Below are 19,482 nucleotides of genomic sequence, written 5' to 3'. Positions count from 1 at the left end.
TAGCCAAATCACATCGCCTGCGAGCGGTGCTGAACAACCCACATATCCATAGTTCCAGGGGCACCACCCTGATATGGTGCAGTGCTATGACCCTGCAAATACACGTGCAAGGCTTGAAAAGCTAATATGCTCCACGCATGCCAGTGATCAGCAGTCATGCTTTTCCACTGACTACTGGGCCTTGTGCATGCCCGCAATGGGAGGAACTGGGTAGGCACATGAAAGGAGACATGTTTTCAGGAAAACATGTATATCCCACTAGATGAATTTGCTACAGCGAACAAAAGATGCCCACTAGACCGTTTTAGGTCTCGCTAGAGTCGGCGCATGCGTTGCTCTTTCGAGAAATTTAGTAGGTGGTTTAAAAGTGCTACCCAGGCCGGCCACCAGCTTGCTATTATGCGCACAAGCGCGCGCAACCTGCGCAGCACTTTTTCCCTTTGCACGTGTGCACAACTCGTGTTTTTTTTTTTTAATTTCATTTCGCGGCAGCGCGCGGCATTACTTTTACGTCTACACGGCCAATGCTTGTTGATACAGGCTTCTCGCGTGACCCCAACGTGTGATCCTCGGCAGGCGAGTAAGGTCATCTCTGTAACTCTATTTTATCGTGTCACTAAAGCTGGGAGCACTTCAGAAGCAACCCAAACCCGGGTGCTATGCAAGCTGTGAAAATCTGCGCATTTACGGTTAAAAACATCATGAACAATTTATAGGGAGAGCTGGAGATGTATAGATGAGCACTTAACGATGGCCTATTTTCAAAACATATAGTATATATACATCAGGGTTGAATGCAACCAGGCGTGTTATATGGCATGCGTGTTCTCTCTTTCTAGGCTGCACCCTCCAAGGAGAAGAGAGCAGGAAAGGGTGCACTTTCCACCAACAACAGTGGAAAATACTGAAATCTAGAGATTCGTGGGGTTGGGGCCTTTAGAAGCAGACCCAGCAAAGCACGAACCAAGATGAAATTGAAGACTCCAGGCTACAGTCCTAGTTTTGACCCCTTTTGATTCACAAATGAAAGGGCCCACAGAGGTGTTTCTAAGCACAGTCAGCGCTACCTGTTAGTATTAATATTCACTACTTGTTTTTCTGTGCCTTTTATTCTGTACGACCTCACCTGGCGCTATCTACTGAATGTGCGGTATGTGAATATATATATATATATATATATATATATATATATATATATATATATATATAGATATATATATATATATATATATATATATATATATATATATATATATATATATATATATATATATATATATATATATATATATATATATATAGATACATAATGCTGGAAACTCGCATTACTGGTGACCGTTCCTAGCTCCTAGACGCGATTCACACGCGTGTCATATGAAAAGCGCGCTCTGTTTCAGGTTGGATTAGTTCCCTTCCGAGCTGTAGAGAGTGACGTCGACTCCTATGGTGCATCCGTGTTAGTGCCTAGAAATGACTCTCCTGATATAGTGCTTTATATAAGTTTGCTCCATCTCGAGATAAGAAAATTACCAAATAGACCTTGCATGAAATTTGCAGCATGCAAGATCTAGAAAACTAATACAGTTCTACTTTGTGGCACTGTGACATACAAATATGCTCAGTAATCGGCACATTACCTCGGAAAGCCTCCTCCGCCCCCGAGCTAACACGGCATGATCCTGTGACACTCAGGCGGTCCTAAAATGCAATGTAGCGCCCAGAGACGCCTTGGCATGTGGCGCTGCTGTGTTAGCGAAGTCTCTTCCTTTAATAGTTCACTTGTCCAGCATGTGATTCTGTCCACATACCAATATGGCAATATTCTGACCAATCCCAACTCTTCATTGGCCATACTGCCCGTCTAGCACCTGGAGGCCGTTCAGTATCGCGCTGTACAGATGTCCACATCCAATCATTCATTCTATGGGTCCTTCTCTCATTCCGTCAAAAGGGCAAGGAACTATTGTACTCGGTCTTTGCGCTTGTCCCACCGTGTTTGTAGGGCCCAGTGGCGCTCCCGTTAATGTATTCACGTGCCCTGCCAGGGGGACACCACCTACCACACCTTGCCCTTGCACGTGTGGAGTAGAACGATGTAGCACCTAGAGGCGATTGCTTGCTATACAATCCTTCTCTTTCGGCATGGCCGTTCTCTCCCCAGTGTCTGCCTCAGCCCCTCCAACAACATTAGCACGCCACAACTCTGCACGCTAAAATTATATCCCTGGGCAGAGCGGCACTTGGATGGGATTCAGTTGGGGGGTCTTGTGCCATGCAAGTCTTTGAATTCATTCTTTTGTGCATTGATTCATTTATTCAGCACTCCAGAGCCAATAAGGCATTCCACTCACTATGTGGTGTCACATAATACCACACCACTCCTCTTGCAAATCGTTGGTTTGATGTGTTTTACCTAATGAGGTTTGCTAAGTCAATAAACCACGGTAGACATGTTTCTTGACTCCTGTAATTTTTCAAACAATGTATCGCCAGAGTTTTCACAGTTTTAGGTGTTGTGCTATAGAAGTCCCTCATTTTTTCACTCACCCATTCATTAATTTTTTCAATATCTCCAATACACGTGCTAAGGCATGCTACTGTCCCATCTCTCAGTAAGTACATCGGCTGCCATTTGGTACAGTATAGCGCCAGGGGACATTCCAGTCCAAGGAAATGTTCCATATAAGGCGGGTGACTGTTCATTAATTTATTCACTCAATACTTGCTTCACTGGTACAGTTGTAAGGCATTAGAATACCACAGCTCAACAAAACGGATTTCGCATTCTGCAGTTAATTCAAGCGGCAGTCCCCTAAATCATTCATGCATTCATTCCCACCTACCTCCTCCCACCATTATTTTTATGCGCCAGTAACATCTCATCAGAGGCGATGTTGTGCTGCATAATGTAGCGCCTAGAAGCAATATTGTCGTGCTACGTTGTGAAACCTTAATCGAGCGCCCACCTCTAACCGCACGTCAACAAAGTATGGTCTTGTCAGGACTCTTAAAGTTGTTTCAATACACAATGTGGCACATGGAAGCGATGGTGTTTTCAGTGCCTTGTTCATTAAACTCCTGCTGCCCTTCCAGGCTTCATCCCAGCACCGCACCTTCTCTGAACAAGCATTGAAAATGCAATAGGTCTCGCCTTTGATTAAGTTAAAGCCATTTGCTTTGCTAATGGTCTTGTATAACAAAGAAGATGGCTTTAACTTAATGAAAGGCGAGACCTATTATATTGTTAATGCTTGTTTACCGTCATGCCCTCCCAGTCACCACCCCCACTCGATTTCCAAAGCCAAGAGACCTACAGACTCTGCTAATGCTCGTTCTGTTTATAAAACTCACACCACCAGAACGCCCTGATGCTACTATATGGCCATAATGTACAATGTCTTGCTATGCATTCTATTAATGTGGCAACATGATATATATAAAATACATAAGGGTGAATCCTATGGTATTACAAAGCCATTGAAGGGTTCTCGAGTCAGTGTTTGCAAATATCTCCTGAACCCAGAGATGGCATTTAAGACCAGAATATTCCTGTTTTCTGGGAGATACTTTATAAATTAAATGCAGATGCTTTCTAATGCTGCCTCATGACTGAAATCCTTGACTTATGGAAGCATGCACCTCCCACTAAGAGAACATACGTAGCTATGCTTTGTACATTTGTATAACGTTTCTCCCCAATTGTAGGACATTGTTACTTTGAACTCAGTTTAGAAACCACTGCTGTTTTGTGCGATATGAATAGCTGAACATGGAATATATATAAACAACGATATACATTTATACTGCTCTTGTTTCACTAATAGCTGCACTGATAATTATACCCTCTCAAACGACTTCCAAATAAATAAACATCTCATAAAAGACCACAATTCCGACATTTTTTTGCTCTAGTTAATGCTCATCATTTTCTAGCAAGCTCATGCTAATAGGAGGCCGGGGTGGAGTGCTTTCTGCTTGGAGAATACGTCAATGATGACCTATCCAGAGGTGTCATGCAGCAGTCACTTATTCACTATGGCAACAGTTAATGATACCGGGAGGGGAAAGGAGTGGAATGATCCAGAGAGGGGACTGGTTCCCGCGTGCATGTGAAAGGCAGGCTTCTTCCTCTGAGAGGGGAGCGGGCAGGGTCCCCTGGCGGGCTCAGACTGGCTTTCTCGGACTGGCTGTCTACAGCCGTAAGCTGGCTCAGCAAGTGCTTCTCCTGTCAGCGTACATTCAAAGGGATACAAAGCACGGCAACAAGGCCAGATTCGGCAGGGCTGCCTCTCTCTAGTTGCAAAGTGTGTTTCCAAAAATGGAGGTAATAGAATTGAAATACAAGCGAGAACACTGTGGTAATTGAATGCTCAGGGTTAAGTAGCGTACTGAAAATTGTAGCACAGCTTGAGCGAAGATCAGTTTGGTGTGAAAATGATGGGATACTGTGAAATATTTGATATGTGTAATCTAAAATGGAATACAGTAAGGTAATTGATTTATTGAGATACTATCCTTCCTTTGCGGCAAACAAATGGCCGCTTTTTTTATATTTAAAATTAAAAAGAAGCAATTTGGGGCCAAAACCGACGAAGGGCCTTTTGCCAGAGGTGGTTCATGTACAGCCAGGTGGGAGGATGCGCAAGATGCCAACAAAGCACAGTGCATTATTTTATGAGCGAGCAACTGCCTTCAACAAACATTGGCGGCGTGGCTGCGAAATGAAATAAAAATTTTAAAAGCGAGTGGTGCGCACGCGCGTCACCACAAGTGCTACCTTGCCGGCCACCAGCTTGCTATTACGCTCATGCGCGCGGGCTCTTGTACGCGTGATAGTAAGCTGGTCGCCAGGAAAGTAGCACTTTTCAAAGCAGCTACTAAATGTCTGAGCCAGACCAGCGCGTTCTCTGGATCAGGCCAAGACCTAAAAAGGGGAAAAAACTAAAATATTTCCAAATACAACTATTTAGCCTTTCTCTCTTTTCTCCCCTGGGCCCATCTTCCTAAAGGTTTCCAGCCTCTGGCAGCTCCCCCCACCCCCGTCAGGCACGAGGCAGCCTTGAGTGAGTAGTTGTTAGCCCAGCACGCCCTCTTCCCTGTGAGCACTCAGCTCTGTAAGGAGGCAGGCGAGGGGCGTGCGTCTCACTGTCTGCCTCTGCAGCCTCTCTCTTTCTTCTCTGCCTGCCTCTGCTTAGGAGCTGCTGCTGACTCCTGCCTGCACGCTGGGGATTTATATCCCCGATGCTTCTGGCAATTAGGAGGGGGGCGGAAGGAGCACTCAGCGCACCACAGCATCACTCAGGGCCACCACAGCATCACTCAGGGCCACCACAGCATCACTCAGCGCCACCACAGCATCACTCAGCGCCACAACAATATCACTTAGCGCCACCACAGCATCACTCAGGTCCACCACAGCATCACTCAGGTCCACCACAGCATCACTCAGGTCCACCACAGCATCACTCAGGTCCACCACAGCATCACTCAGGTCCACCACAGCATCACTCAGGTCCACCACAGCATCACTCAGGTCCACCACAGCATCACTCAGGGCCATCACAGCATCACTCAGGGCCATCACAGCATCACTCAGGGCCATCACAGCATCACTCAGGGCCACCACAGCATCACTCAGGGCCACCACAGCATCACTCAGCACCACCACAGCATCACTCAGTGCCACCACACCATCACTCAGCGCCACCACAGCATCAATCAGGGCCACCACAGCATCACTCAGCGCCACCACAGCATCACTCAGCGCCACAACAATATCACTTAGCGCCACCTCAGCATCACTCAGGGCCACCACAGCATCACTCAGGTCCACCAGAGCATCACTCAGGTCCACCACAGCATCACTCAGGTCCACCACAGCATCACTCAGGTCCACCACAGCATCACTCAGGTCCACCACAGCATCACTCAGGTCCACCACAGCATCACTCAGGTCCACCACAGCATCACTCAGGGCCATCACAGCATCACTCAGGGCCATCACAGCATCACTCAGGGCCACCACAGCATCACTCAGGGCCACCACAGCATCACTCAGCACCACCACAGCATCACTCAGTGCCACCACACCATCACTCAGCGCCACCACAGCATCAATCAGCGCCACCACAGCATCACCACAGCATCACTTAGCACCAGCACAGCATCACTCGGCGCCACCACAGCATCACTCGGCGCCACCACAGCATCACTCGGCGCCACCACAGCATCACTCGGCGCCACCACAGCATCACTCGGCGCCACCACAGCATCACTCGGCGCCACCACAGCATCACTCGGCGCCACCACAGCATCACTCGGCGCCACCACAGCATCACTCGGCGCCACCACAGCATCACTCGGCGCCACCACAGCATCACTCGGCGCCACCACAGCATCACTCGGCGCCACCACAGCATCACTCGGCGCCACCACAGCATCACTCGGCGCCACCACAGCATCACTCGGCGCCACCACAGCATCACTCGGCGCCACCACAGCATCACTCGGCGCCACCACAGCATCACTCGGCGCCACCACAGCATCACTCGGCGCCACCACAGCATCACTCAGCGCCACCACAGCATCACTCAGCGCCACAACAGTATCACTCAGTGCCACAACAGTATCACTCGGCGACACCACAGCATCGCTCGGGACCGCCACCGCATCGCTCGGGGCCGCCACCGCATCGCTCGGGGCCGCCACCGCATCGCTCGGGGCCGCCACCGCATCGCTCGGGGCCGCCACCGCATCGCTCGGGGCCGCCACCGCATCGCTCGGGGCCGCCACCGCATCGCTCGGGCCGCCACCGCATCGCTCGGGGCCGCCACCGCATCGCTCGGGCCGCCACCGCATCGCTCGTGCCGCCACCGCATCACTCGGGGCCGCCACCGCATCACTCGGGGCCGCCACCGCATCACTCGGGGCCGCCAGCGCATCACTCGGGGCCGCCAGCGCATCACTCGGGGCCGCCAGCGCATCACTCGGGGCCGCCAGCGCATCACTCGGGGCCGCCAGCGCATCACTCGGGGCCGCCAGCGCATCACTCGGGGCCGCCAGCGCATCACTCGGGGCCGCCAGCGCATCACTCGGGGCCGCCAGCGCATCACTCGGGGCCGCCACCGCATCACTCGGGGCCGCCACCGCATCACTCGGGGCCGCCACCGCATCACTCGGGGCCGCCACCGCATCACTCGGGGCCGCCACCGCATCACTCGGGGCCGCCACCGCATCACTCGGGGCCGCCACCGCTTCACTCTGGGCCGCCACCGCTTCACTCTGGGCCGCCACCGCTTCACTCTGGGCCGCCACCGCATCACTCTGGGCCGCCACCGCATCACTCAGTATCGCCTTTGCACTAGTACACCACCACATCATCATCACTCAGCAAGACCGGAGTATCATTCAGCATCACCTCAGCATTGTCTCCGCACCAGTCACCGCCACCACTACCACCTCAGCATCACTCAGCACCACCTCAGCCTGCTCTCGGAATCTGGCATCTGTTGATTCTCACCTAGCGTCTGGCCGCTGCTTGTGTTATAATGCAGGTACTAGTTCCCAACCTTCGCCCTCCGATTGTTTATGCCCGGTCAAGAAAAAGCTTTAACAAACAACCATTGGAATAGGCAGAACAAATTGCCAGTATTGCAAGAACAAAAGAAAACTGAGGACATTTTTTATTGTAAATACTTTTTTTTAATATGGTCGTTCAGTTGTACATAAGGCCTTCTTGATCATACATAAGGTAACAAAAATGCTTCTGACGTTTTTTTATTATAACTTTTCAAAGCGGCCACACTTCTCTGTAGCACAGCTTGAAGACATTGGCAAAGTCAATAGCTCTGGCTAGGCGAGACCTATTGGCTATGCCAATGCTTGTTTGTATTACATTCTGACCTTTAAAACTACGTGCACTACATGCCCACACAAGCCTCTAGGACTTCCATGATTAGTTTATGGCTGTGCTACCAAAAACGTATTCGTATAGTGTATTAACTACCTAATATGTTCACACCAGTGAGCTGCGGTGTCTATTGGGAGTGGGGCCTGGGCACACAGCTGACTGATCCCCAGTGGAAATGTTTCTACCAGCAGACCAGGGAAATAGCGACGACACAGAGAAGTACATAGCAAATTAGTTCACAAGATTTATTTCAAACCATAAAAGTTGAGATTTGTGAAGATGCCAAAAGCCAACCATGTGGGAAATCTCAGCGGACTATGTGCATCGGTCATAGCCCTGTCAGGTATAGAGACATACTACAGAGTCATATTTGTAGAGCTACCGGAAATGACTTCACTGGTAGTTAAAACCCACTCAGCTAGTGGTACTCTTGGTCTGCACTCATGAAATTCATAAAAAGGTTAGGAAATTTATAGCAGTAGCCTTACTTCTAGCCAAGAGGTCAATCACAATGCACTGGAGCCAGGGTCCTATTCGCACCATTGATCACTGGGTAAATTACTTTATTTGATATAATGAGCAATGCAAAACCTACTGCGCTCAGTTACCGACCCACTCAAGACCCAAAGATTTATGGGAACTGCTTCACTCATTTCTGCTTGAGGGTACCACCACGGACAACCTCTGCAAGCTGGAGAATATGGAATGAACATGGTATATATGCCGATATACACTTAATTGGCGGGTGACGGCTGCTGTGCATTCATACTGTACAAAGTTGACCCTTAGGTCCTGAAAATGCAAAGTATACATATATTGTATTGAAGAATATACAAGAAAAACATCTATAAAAGATTGTGTGGTGTACTAATTAGATATATGTGCTTCTCTAGACATTCCTACGTTAGAGGGAACATAATTTGTATACTGTCATATAAAAAATGAAGTAGATTATTGGTACACAATTCATCGGGTCTTGCATAAACTGTGTTTTGCAATAGATGTATTTTATTTGAAAACAATAAATAAATATATAAAAGCAATACCCTGTTTTTATACTGTTTAATAATTTACATTTTCAGCTTTTTAAGCACCATTAATAAGCGTGTTACTGTTAGTAGCCTTCACAAGTGCAGTGTTGTGTGGTATTTTGTTCAGTATTGGGGTACATCAGCAGGGTAGAGTAAAGATTCCTTATGAGGTAACTTAGATATTACGAATCTCAGGCACTTTATTGCTCTGCTACCTATTGTTTGTAACTAGTAAGTCAAAGAAGTCTGTCGGGCTGTCTTGATGTGCATTACCGCTTGCCCTAATGGCAAGAGGAGGTACCTCCTATTATTCTTGCAGACATGGACTGAATGGATGGTAGTACTGCACAGTCAGTGTAATGAGAGGCATGACTAAATCTGGACACCCCTACCTACCAGAGGTACTATGGTCTTCTGAACATTCGAGGTTTTCCTGTATTTCGGTCTGGTTCTATAATTTTGTATTTATATTCCATGTGTAAAAACCTTTAATGCATACTAAAAAAAAGTGGGCTGAAGTAGTTAACTTGGCAGATCAAAGCACTATAGAAATGGAACAAAACCAAACTTCCTATAAAAAGGAAAACCTACCATAAATCTCCCCTTTTAATCTCCACTCATCTGAACGTGTTGCCTCTACAAATTTGAATTGCCTTCTGTATATTTTAGTGTAAAGACTTTAGCTTCCTCAAGATGACTCTTCGGGACAACATAACTAGTATTTCAAGTTGTATTTTTGCGCATTCATTTTGTAATACTTATTGCGTTGTGTGTAAATCGTTGTAATCTTGAAACGATTTTTAGATACCTTTAGTAAATGACTGAGGTTTTTATAATATTGAATGTTATTTTTCTTAACTCAGCTCCCAAAAGCCTTTGCTGCTAGTCTCTTGGACTACATTGGTTCACAAGCTCAATATCTTCACACATTGATGGCCATGACACAGACTGGGAAAGTAGAGTCTGATCAGCATGGAGATCGATTAAGAAGGGTTGAAATGTCATTGGAAGCTCTAAGAAATGTTATCAAACACAACCCAGGTGAGAACCGCATTATAAACCTGCTCTGACTTGTACAAAGGTACTACTTCGCTTGAATGTAATGCTGCTACTTCCTTATAGAAAGTTACTTTGCTGTAAGAATGTCTATTGGTTACTACTATCAATACAGTTGCATGCTATCTAATCTTTCATTGATATTAGGTCCCTCGTGATAGAATCGAGATTTATCTGGAAAATGGATACCTTAACCCCACCCTCTATTTCCTTTATGTAAATGATTTGATTTCTTTTTTTAATTATTGTGAAGGTGACATGCCAATGTTGGCTAACACTAAGATTCCAGCATTGATGTGCGAGGATGATACCCTCCCCTTAACCTAAACACCGATGAGGTTATAAAAACTTCTCTGAAGTTTTTAGAGATTCTGCGTCTGGAGGGGTCTCGGAATAAATATAGATAAAACTACATTTATGATTCTGAATCCCGGCCATTCTACTAAATCTAATCCCAAGTTAAGTAGTGTTCCCTCAGACCGTGTTAGTGTTTTTGAATACCTGGGGCTGCCCCTCACCGAGGATTTGGATTGGAGATGTCATATTGGAAAGAGAAGGCTTAAATTAACCCAACACACTGGGGTATTAATAGGCGCACAAAACAACTCACATTTCCGTCCAATCTCTCCAGCAATCCAAATCTATAAAATGCAGCCTCTAGGAGCTGCCTTGTATGGGGCTGAGCTTTGGGAGAATAAGGATATTTCTGCTTTGCTAGTTACAGAGAACCACTTCCTACATCAGCTATTGGGACTACTAAATAGTACACCACTATTACCAGACTTGACCTGGGAGTAAGGCCTATAATTGAGGGGGCGGAGATCAGGTCCCTACTTTTTTGGAGAGGTATATGGGCTTCACCAGAACTGCACTCTTATCGAGCTGGCCTTAAAGAAGTGTTCTGGATCACAGGATCAGGAAGCATACCTTGGATACAATGCATTAAAGCTACTTAGTGTCGCTGTGGGGTCTGACGTGTTGTTTATTAGTTTGCGATAGGTGAGGGAAGTGGCTCGTTTAGGCATAAAGTCTGTGAGGAGCCTATCTTCTAATGGAGATGCCTCCGGCAAATTCTCGGTCTGTGGAAGAGCTGTTAGGAGTGCGTGTCTAATTTGTATATAACAGTATGTCTCCGTCGGTGCAAGTTCATATCGTTGTCTAAGTTGGTCGAATGGGACAATCGCCCCTTTTTCCCATAAGTCCCCAACTGTGGAGATACCTATGCTATCCCACCGATCGAATCCCTTGCTGTTTCTGAGGCTCCCTAGCTGTTTCGTATCCCACAAAGGTGTGAGCCTGGTTATAACCCCCTTCCATCCTAGATGTGTCTGCGCTGTATACCACAGCATAACAGTGTGTTTAGTCGGGCCCGCTAGTGCCAATGCACGCAGCCTGTTATATATGGCCGCTAACATGTTGTCTGAGCCGAGTTGCGCCCAATCTGCCATATATGCTGGGTCTGTCCGAGGGGCGTGTATCCACTGATTTATTACTTTGAGGTGGGCAGCCCAGTAATAAAGGCGTAAGTTAGGGAGCGCTATGCCACCATCGTACCAACTGCGGTACAGTTTAACTTGTACAATTCGGGCCGGTTTGTTGCCCCACAGGAGTGTGGACACTTGTGTTGTTATTTGTCTGAAGTATTTTATAGGGACCTGGTACGGCGTATTTTCCAGCGCGTACAGGAATCTGGGCAGGGCCATCATTTTAAATGATGCCGCTTTACCTAATAATGTCAGGGGCAGCGATTCCCAGTGCGTTACATCTCTACGCAGTCGTTCCAGCGGGGGAACCAAATTCTTGGCAAAGAAGATTACTGGGTCTCTTGCAATGTGTATGCCCAGATATTTAAACGTTTCTTGGGAAATTGCCAATGGACAGCCAGGTGTCAGGCCTTTTAACGGGAATAACACCGACTTATCCCAGTTTATGGTGTATCCCGAGATTTGCCCGAATGCGTCGCAAATTCCAAATAATATCGGCAGAGTGTTTTCGGGGTCTGTGATGTAAACTAAAATGTCATCTGCGTATAGTGATATACGGTCTTCCCATCCCTCCGCCCAAGTAATACCACGGATAAGAGGGGTACTCCGTATCTGCGCTGCCAACGGCTCTAAAACCAGGGCAAAAAGGAGTGCCGATAATGGGCATCCCTGTCGTGTCCCTCTCGTTAATGTGATGATGTGTGATAGTCGCCCGTTCACTGCCACGCGAGCTACTGGGTCTGTGTAAAGGAGCCGGACCCACGCACAAAATTTAGGGCCAAACCCTAGATGTGGAAGAACCGTAAAAAGGTAAGGCCACTCCACCATATCGAAGGCCATCTTGGCGTCTAAGGAGAGGACCGCTGCTGTCTCCGTCAGACTATGTTCCCTCGCCAGCACACTATGCAAACGCCTGAGATTAAGTGCTGTGTTTCTGTTTGGCATAAAGCCCGACTGGTCCGGGTGAATTATGTTGAGAATGTGGGTTTGTAGTCTATTTGCAATTAATTTAGCCAGTATTTTGGACTCAGCATTAACCAATGAGATAGGGCGATATGATAGGCATTCCGCTGGGGGCTTCCCCGGTTTTGGGATAGCCACGATGGTGGCCATCCGTTGGTCCAGAGGCAGCGTGCCTTGTTCCAAACTGTCGTTGTACATAGCCAGTAGGCGTGGGCTGAGTGTGGGTGCTAGGAATTTATATAGCTCCATTGGGATGCCGTTTGGGCCCAGTGCTTTGCCGGATTGAAGGGACTTGATTGCTTCTCCGATTTCCTCTGCCGTGAGGTCTGCTTCTAGCTCCTCATAGGCCTCGGAGTCTAGCCTGGGCATCTCTACCTCCCGCAGAATAGTCGCGGCTACAACTTCCGTGGCTGATGATGAGGATGCGTACACCTTACTGAAATGAGTAGCTAGTTCCTGCACAATCTCCCCAGAGTCTGAGGTGTAACGTCCTTCTGTTGTTTGAATTTGTGCAATAGTGCGGTTACCCCGTTCTCTCCTGTCTAGCCACGCCAACAACCTCCCAGCTTTATCGCCGACATCATAAATTCTATGCCTTGTCGCTGGGAGAGCTGTCACCGTTTCCAGTCTGAGGTGTTCCTTGTGTTGTTGTTAATTCAACAAAAGGGCTCGGGCCGAGTCTGGTGTGGGGTCGGTCGAGTGGGCAGTGTCGGCTGCTTGGAGCTCCCGTTCAATGGTCGTGAGCTCTCTGTGTTTAGTGTGCTTGTGTTCTGTTATGGAAGAAATGGCCTGACCTCTGAGAACAGTTTTGTAGGCTTCCCATAGTACAGTTGGAGAGCTTACTGAGGTTTCGTTTTCGGCGAAGATGTGTTTTGTAGTGTTGCGGAGTTCCTTACGTATTAGTAAGTAGCCTGGATATATCGGGTACAGTCGCTTGTGAGTGGTGTGCGAGGAGGAAAGCGTCATAGTCACTGGGGAATGATCTGAAATTCCTCTCGGGCCTATAGTGATGTTTTCTACACTGGAAAGGATTGCTTCTTGGGCCAAGAAATAGTCTAATCTGGATAGACTATTATGGACAGCAGAGTGAAAAGTGTACTGCCTCTCTAATGGATGCTTATGCCTCCAGATGTCTGCTAGTCCCAGCGCCTCCACAAAGCTCAGTAGGCGGGAGACTCGATTCGTTGTCGCCTGCACTGGGTGTCTGTCTACAGTAATGTCTATCGTGGCGTTAAAATCCCCACCCACAAGTAAGTCTCCACTTGGCAGCGACAATAGGAAATCGCTGAGAGCCGGGGGGATGTACACTGATACTATGTTTACTACTCTGCCCTCCCATAGACCGTGTACTGCTACAAACCTACCCTTGTCGTCAGGTTTAGTTTGCTTGATTATAAATGGAGAGTTTTTTTTCATTAAAATACCTGTTACCCTAGACCCCCCAGAGAATTCTGCGTGTACCACCATTTTGAACCCCCATCGATCCATTGATTTACATACCGCTCCCGTGAGGTGAGTCTCTTGTAGGAGTACCAGGGTAGGGGCTTGACGTTTTAGTGCTCGAAGACCTAACCCTCGTTTAATTTTATTCCCTAACCCATGGACATTCCAAGTGACCACTGTGAGTGGGGCCACTGGGGCCATTTGACTCGTTGTTTGTGTGTTAAAACAGGGTGTGCCTATCATTCCGTCGAGGTGGAGTGGGAAATGAGTAGAGTAACCTTGTTATGCCCAGTGAGGAGGTACCATGCAGCAAACCCCATGCCTTGTAGTCTTGTCCGTGTGAAATCCTAACGAAAAACTTGTAACTTAGAACTCTCCCACCCCTCAACACCCCCCTCCTCCCTGCCCGACGGACTCAGAACTGCCCGCCACCCCAACTCAGCAGAGTGCTCTATCCCAAACCCCAACAGTGTACTTGCGTGTAGGGGTTACGAAGTCCGAAGTGAACGTGACCCCTCCCTTTCAGGTGGGCCCGTTTCTGCCCCATGTCCAGAGCCGGCATACAACAAACTTCTTTCTGCATCCGCAGTTAACTAAGTCTAGGTCTTAGCCTTTTCAGCCTGATTCATTTCAGTCCAGAGTCTCCTTGGTCCTGGGTTCTGTGAGTCTTCCTCATTTGGAGTGAAGAGTTCGGGGCTACCCATCCCCGCTTCGTCTGTGCGGCGACTGCGGTCTCCTCCACCACGACGGGATCCATCTTTCTTTCTCCACCCTTCAAGCCAGTCGTACGCCTCCTCAGGAGTCTCGAAGAACCAAGTCTTCCCCTCTACAGCTACTCTTAGCCTCGCTGAGAACAGCATAGAGTAGGGTATTTCACGCGATCGTAGAACTTTTTTCACCTCCAGAAAGCTGCGACGCCGTTTTGACACCGCTGCAATATAGTCAGGAAAAAATGAGATCAACTGTTCTGCAGTCGGATTTGCGGGGAGATTCGAGCTGTTTGGAGAATGACATCCCGATCTCTGAAATTGAAGAGACGTGCAAGCACCGGTCTAGGGGGCGCCCCTGGCTTAGCCTTTCCTCCTGGCACCCTATGCGCCCGTTCTATTGAGAAGAACGTGGAAAGCCCCTTGGGCTTGAGTCGAGTTTTTATCAGTTCTTCAACGAATAAATCCATAGCTTGGGTGCCTTCACTCTCCGGAATACCTACAATTCGCACATTATTTCGGCGAGAGCGCCCTTCTTGGTCGTCCAGCTACTCGGCCAGCATTTTGTTTTCAGTCTCGAGTTGTGAGACCGTTTTTTTTAACGCCGCTGTGTCGCCCACTAGTGTTTTTGTGGTAAGCTCCACCTCCGCCACTCTGGTGGTGATTTTCTGGAAGTCAGCTCGGAGTAATGATACATCTGTGGAAATGGAGCCCACAGTAGTCTGCACTGCAGCCAGCGCCGCCATTATGTTCTCCAGTGTAACTTTTTTTGGCGCTCCTTCACCTTGTGCTCCGCTCGATGAGGTCCTCCCCTCCTTTCCCAAGTTCCCTTCGGTAGTCGAATGCCGGTGCCCTCAGTAGTTGTTGTACGAGAGTTCTCACTTCCCTGGGGGACCCCCGGAGTCTCTTTGGCGTCCTTTGTAACTCCGTGTGGGAAGAGCGTGCTTTGTTTCGCCCCCCTTGGTCCAGTCTTGGTTAGTTATTGCGCCTGGCCCCACTTGGCAGTGTGTCTGGCCTTATAGTAGTGCCCCCACTGTGACTCGCCGTGAGGTTTCCGGAGTGTTGTGCGCTTATTGGCTCCCAACGCAGAGTGCGCCTCAGATGCTCCGCCGATCACGGAGCCAGTCCGGGCTGTTCAGGCACCTGAGGCCCCGGTTGCAGTCTCCGGCCTAGGCCTTCTATCGGCAGTCGCAGGATATCACACTATGCTTTTGAGCTGAGCCACTGCGAGTCCCAGCATTGGGGCGCCTCTACGATAGTACGGGTCTTCGATTTTAGTCCTCCGGTGTCCGCTCCGGGCCTGCGGATCGTTGCTCCGCCCTTGTCCCCCGTCCCGCGCTGCGGGCTCTTTTGCGTTCTCCCACCTCTGTGTCGTGCCGTTTCAAGGGGACGCGGGGGACAGACTCGCCAATCTGCTTATTCCGACCCTCCGTCTGAGTTCCGATGATGCCTTTGCCACACCTCTCCCGGGGAGTCTCTGGGCCAGCAAATCACTCGAGGCCCCGGCTTCAATCACGGAAGTAGGCCCCCTTTCCCCGGCCTCGAGATACTCCGGTTCACTGCTGCGGATTTTCACCGGAATTGCGTACTTCAATGCCGCTCGAGCACGGGCATACACGGGTGCTCCAGCCTCCCGTTAGTCGTCAGGATAGGTAGTCGGATTGTTCAGGAGGGCCACTTCAACTCCAGAGCTCCCTCAGCAAGCGGCCATTTTCGTCGGCTGCAAGCCACGCCATTTCTTATTCAGTTTTGAAGGATATACTTACTACACAAGCATTCTACTTCGAGAATATAGTTTGAAAGCTTCTATCTGCGTAAAAAGTGGCTTACATTGGTAACTGTTTTTGTGCATTAACCTGTGTAGTTTTTTTCTGATATGTACAGTATGAGCAAGCAGTTTTTACACACAAAATTTCACAGTTGCATAAACTATGACTGTGGTTTTATAAACAGCTGCCTTCAGCTGTCATCCCCCCAAAAATATTTAATTTTCCATTTGTAGTCTGCATCTGTGAAAGTGATGTACTGACCCTCTCGAACTTGTGCTGAGATCTGATTGACTGCCAACACTTAAAACAGCTCTGCAGGCTCTTAACACTCTGTGTGTTTTGGCTAGGGCCACTTCTTGCTTGTGGGACATGGCGGAGTCCCTTATGTCTGCCTCTTCTTAGGAGGGCACCATGTGTTGGATGGCCGGGAGCTGGCGGCGTTTATTCTTCGCTTAGCTCTGTACATTTCGGAGGTGCTTGGTCGTGCCATGTCTTCTTTGGTCGCACTTCGTCAACATGCCTGGCTTCGGGACAGTGTGTTCCCAGATAACGTTCGAGAACGGCTGGTGGACCTTCCTTTCGATAGTGCTCTTTTGTTCCACGCCGTGGCGGACTCGGCCATTCAGAGGTGATTCTCCTCCTCCTCCTCCTCCTCCTCCTCCTCCTCCTCCTCCTCTTCCTCCTCTTCCTCCTCCTCCTCCTCCTCCTCTTCGGGAAGTCTTCTTCTTCTTCGTCTTCTTCTTCTTTTCGGGAGGTCTTCTTCTTCTTTTCAGGAGGCCTTCTTCTTCTTTTCGGGAGGTCTTCTTCTTCTTTTCGGGAGGTCTTCTTCTTCTTTTCGGGAGGTCTTCTTCTTCTTTTCGGGAGGTCTTCTTCTTCTTTTCGGGAGGCCTTCTTTTTGGGAGGTCTTCTTCTTTTCGGGAGGTCTTCTTCTTCGTCTTCTTCTTCTTTTCGGGAGGTCTTCTTCTTCTTCGTCTTTTTCTTTTCGGGAGGTCTTCTTCTTTTCGGGAGGTCTTCTTCTTCTTCGTCTTCTTCTTCTTTTCGGGAGGTCTTCTTCTTCTTCGTCTTTTTCTTTTCGGGAGGTCTTCTTCTTCTTTTCGGGAGGTCTTCTTCTTCTTCGTCTTCTTTTCGGGAGGTCTTCTTCTTTTCGGGAGGTCTTCGTCTTCTTCTTCTTTTCGGGAGGTCTTACTCTTCGTCTTTTTCTTTTCGGGAGGTCTTCTTCTTCTTTTCGGGAGGTCTTCTTCTTCTTCTCGGGAGGTCTTCTTCTTCTTCTCGGGAGGTCTTCTTCTTCTTTTCGGGAGGTCTTCTTCTTCTTTTCGGGAGGTCTTCTTCTTCTTCGTCTCCTTCTTTTCGGGAGTTCTTCTTCGTCTTCTTCTTTTCGGGAGGTCTTCTTCTTCTTCGTCTCCTTCTTTTCGAGAGGTCTTCTTCTTTTCAGGAGGTCTTATTCTTCGTCTTCTTTTTGGGAGTTCTTCTTCTTTTCGGGAGGTCTTCTTTTCGGGAGGTCTTCTACTTCTTTTCGGGGGGTCTTCTCTTCTTCTTCTCGGGAGGTCTTCTTCTTCTCGGGAGGTCTTCTTCTTCTTTTCGGGAGGTCTTCTTCTTCTTTTCGGGAGGTCTTCTTCTTCTTCGTCTCCTTCTTTTCGAGAGTTCTTCTTCTTCTTCGTCTCCTTCTTTTCGGGAGTTCTTCTTCTTTTCGGGAGGTCTTCTTCTTCTTCGTCTCCTTCTTTTCGAGAGGTCTTCTTCTTCTTTTCGGGAGGTCTTATTCTTCGTCTTCTTTTTGGGAGGTCTTCTTCTTCTTCTTTTCGGGAGGTCTTCTTCTTTTCGGGAGGTCTTCTACTTCTTTTCGGGGGGTCTTCTTCTTCTTTTCGGGAGGTCTTCTTTTCGGGAGGTCTTCTTCGTCTTCTTCTTTTCGGGAGGTCTTCTTCTTCTTCGTCTTCGGGAGTTCTTCGTCTTCTTCTTTTCGGGGGGTCTTCTTCTTCTTCGTCTACTTCTTCTTTTCGGGAGGTCTTCTTCTTTGTCTTCTTCTTTTCGGGAGGTCTTCTTCTTCTTCTTTTCGGGAGGTCTTCTTCTTCGTCTTCTTCTTCTTTTCGGGAGGTCTTCTTCTTCTTTTCAGGAGGTCTTCTTCTTCTTTTCGGGAGGTCTTCTTCTTCTTTTCGGGAGGTCTTCTTTTCGGGAGGTCTTCTTCTCCTTCTTCTTCTTTTCGGGAGGTCTTCTTCCGTTGGGGCGGGTTTCCCCAGTTGTGTGATAACTGTGCATTAGAGTCCTTCTTCTTCGGACTATGGTGCTGTTGGCTGCTGGCCGGCCCTTTTTTTAATGTATTTTGTTTTGGCTTTTGCTAAGCCGTTTTGGCCCTGAGACTAGGCCTTCTGTTATTCTTATTGGCTGATTGGCAAGCCGCCTGCGGGTTCTCCGCAGGTCTTTCTGTTGTCCTCTGCAGCAGAATGTTTTTCCCTAAGAGGTTTCCCATGTCTTGGGACGTGACTAGACCTATGTGGGGTAATGGTAGCTATTATATAGCTCTGTCATGTGCTGGGGAGGTGTGGTCGCCTTCGGGCCTCTGCTCTCCGTGGCATTACGGTATGTTGCAGGTGCGATCCTCTTTCTGATAGTTTTAGCTTGAGTTGCGCCCCGGGCTGTCTTTCTCCCGGGTTGCTGTGTTGTTGGCCTGGTCTGGCCTGCTGTCTGTGGCCTTGCGACATGGCTCTGCCTAGTTCCACATCTTTGTGGGCTGTATGTGTGGACTCCTCACTTGGGGACGTGTCCGGGCCCTTCTTGGCCTTCCTGGTCTCTGTCTTAGGCTGGCACCTGGCTTGCCCTAAGTGCACCGTTCTGTGGTGTTGTCTGTGTCTGGCCATGCATGCCTTGAGGCCATTCCTAGGCGTTAGGGGCTTTTTTTCAGATAATATAGCCGGGTAATCCAAGCTTGCTGTTGAGGATGTGTAGGAAGCTGGCTCGGTATATACTATACCAAAGTGAGGTATAGTGTGCACAGAGTCCAGTGGAACCCCAAAGGTAGGCAGAGGTAAATGTAGATAGGATCTTACTCTCTATTTGTGGTAGTGTGAGTGAGCAGTAAGGCTTTATCAGAGGGTAGTGTTGAGCATTTGTTGTACACACTCGATCAGC

The 19,482-nt window shown here is 48.5% G+C and overlaps 1 protein-coding gene across 2 annotated transcripts in view; it reads left to right on the top strand.

The window, feature by feature from the left end:
- DNAJC13 (DnaJ heat shock protein family (Hsp40) member C13) overlaps positions 1-19,482 on the top strand; it is a 1,517,524-nt gene that overhangs the window by 1,158,634 nt on the left and 339,408 nt on the right. For both annotated transcript variants that reach the window (XM_078663869.1, XM_078663868.1), the window contains one exon: positions 9,804-9,981. In XM_078663869.1, coding sequence (XP_078519995.1) covers positions 9,804-9,981 — 178 coding nt within the window. The remainder of the gene's footprint in view (positions 1-9,803; positions 9,982-19,482) is intronic.

Source organism: Lissotriton helveticus, chromosome 10 (assembly GCF_964261635.1).
Source record: "Lissotriton helveticus chromosome 10, aLisHel1.1, whole genome shotgun sequence".
NCBI lineage: Eukaryota > Metazoa > Chordata > Amphibia > Caudata > Salamandridae > Lissotriton > Lissotriton helveticus.
The sequence above is the reverse complement of the archived record's forward strand: the minus strand, read 5'-3'. Positions and strand labels throughout refer to the sequence as shown.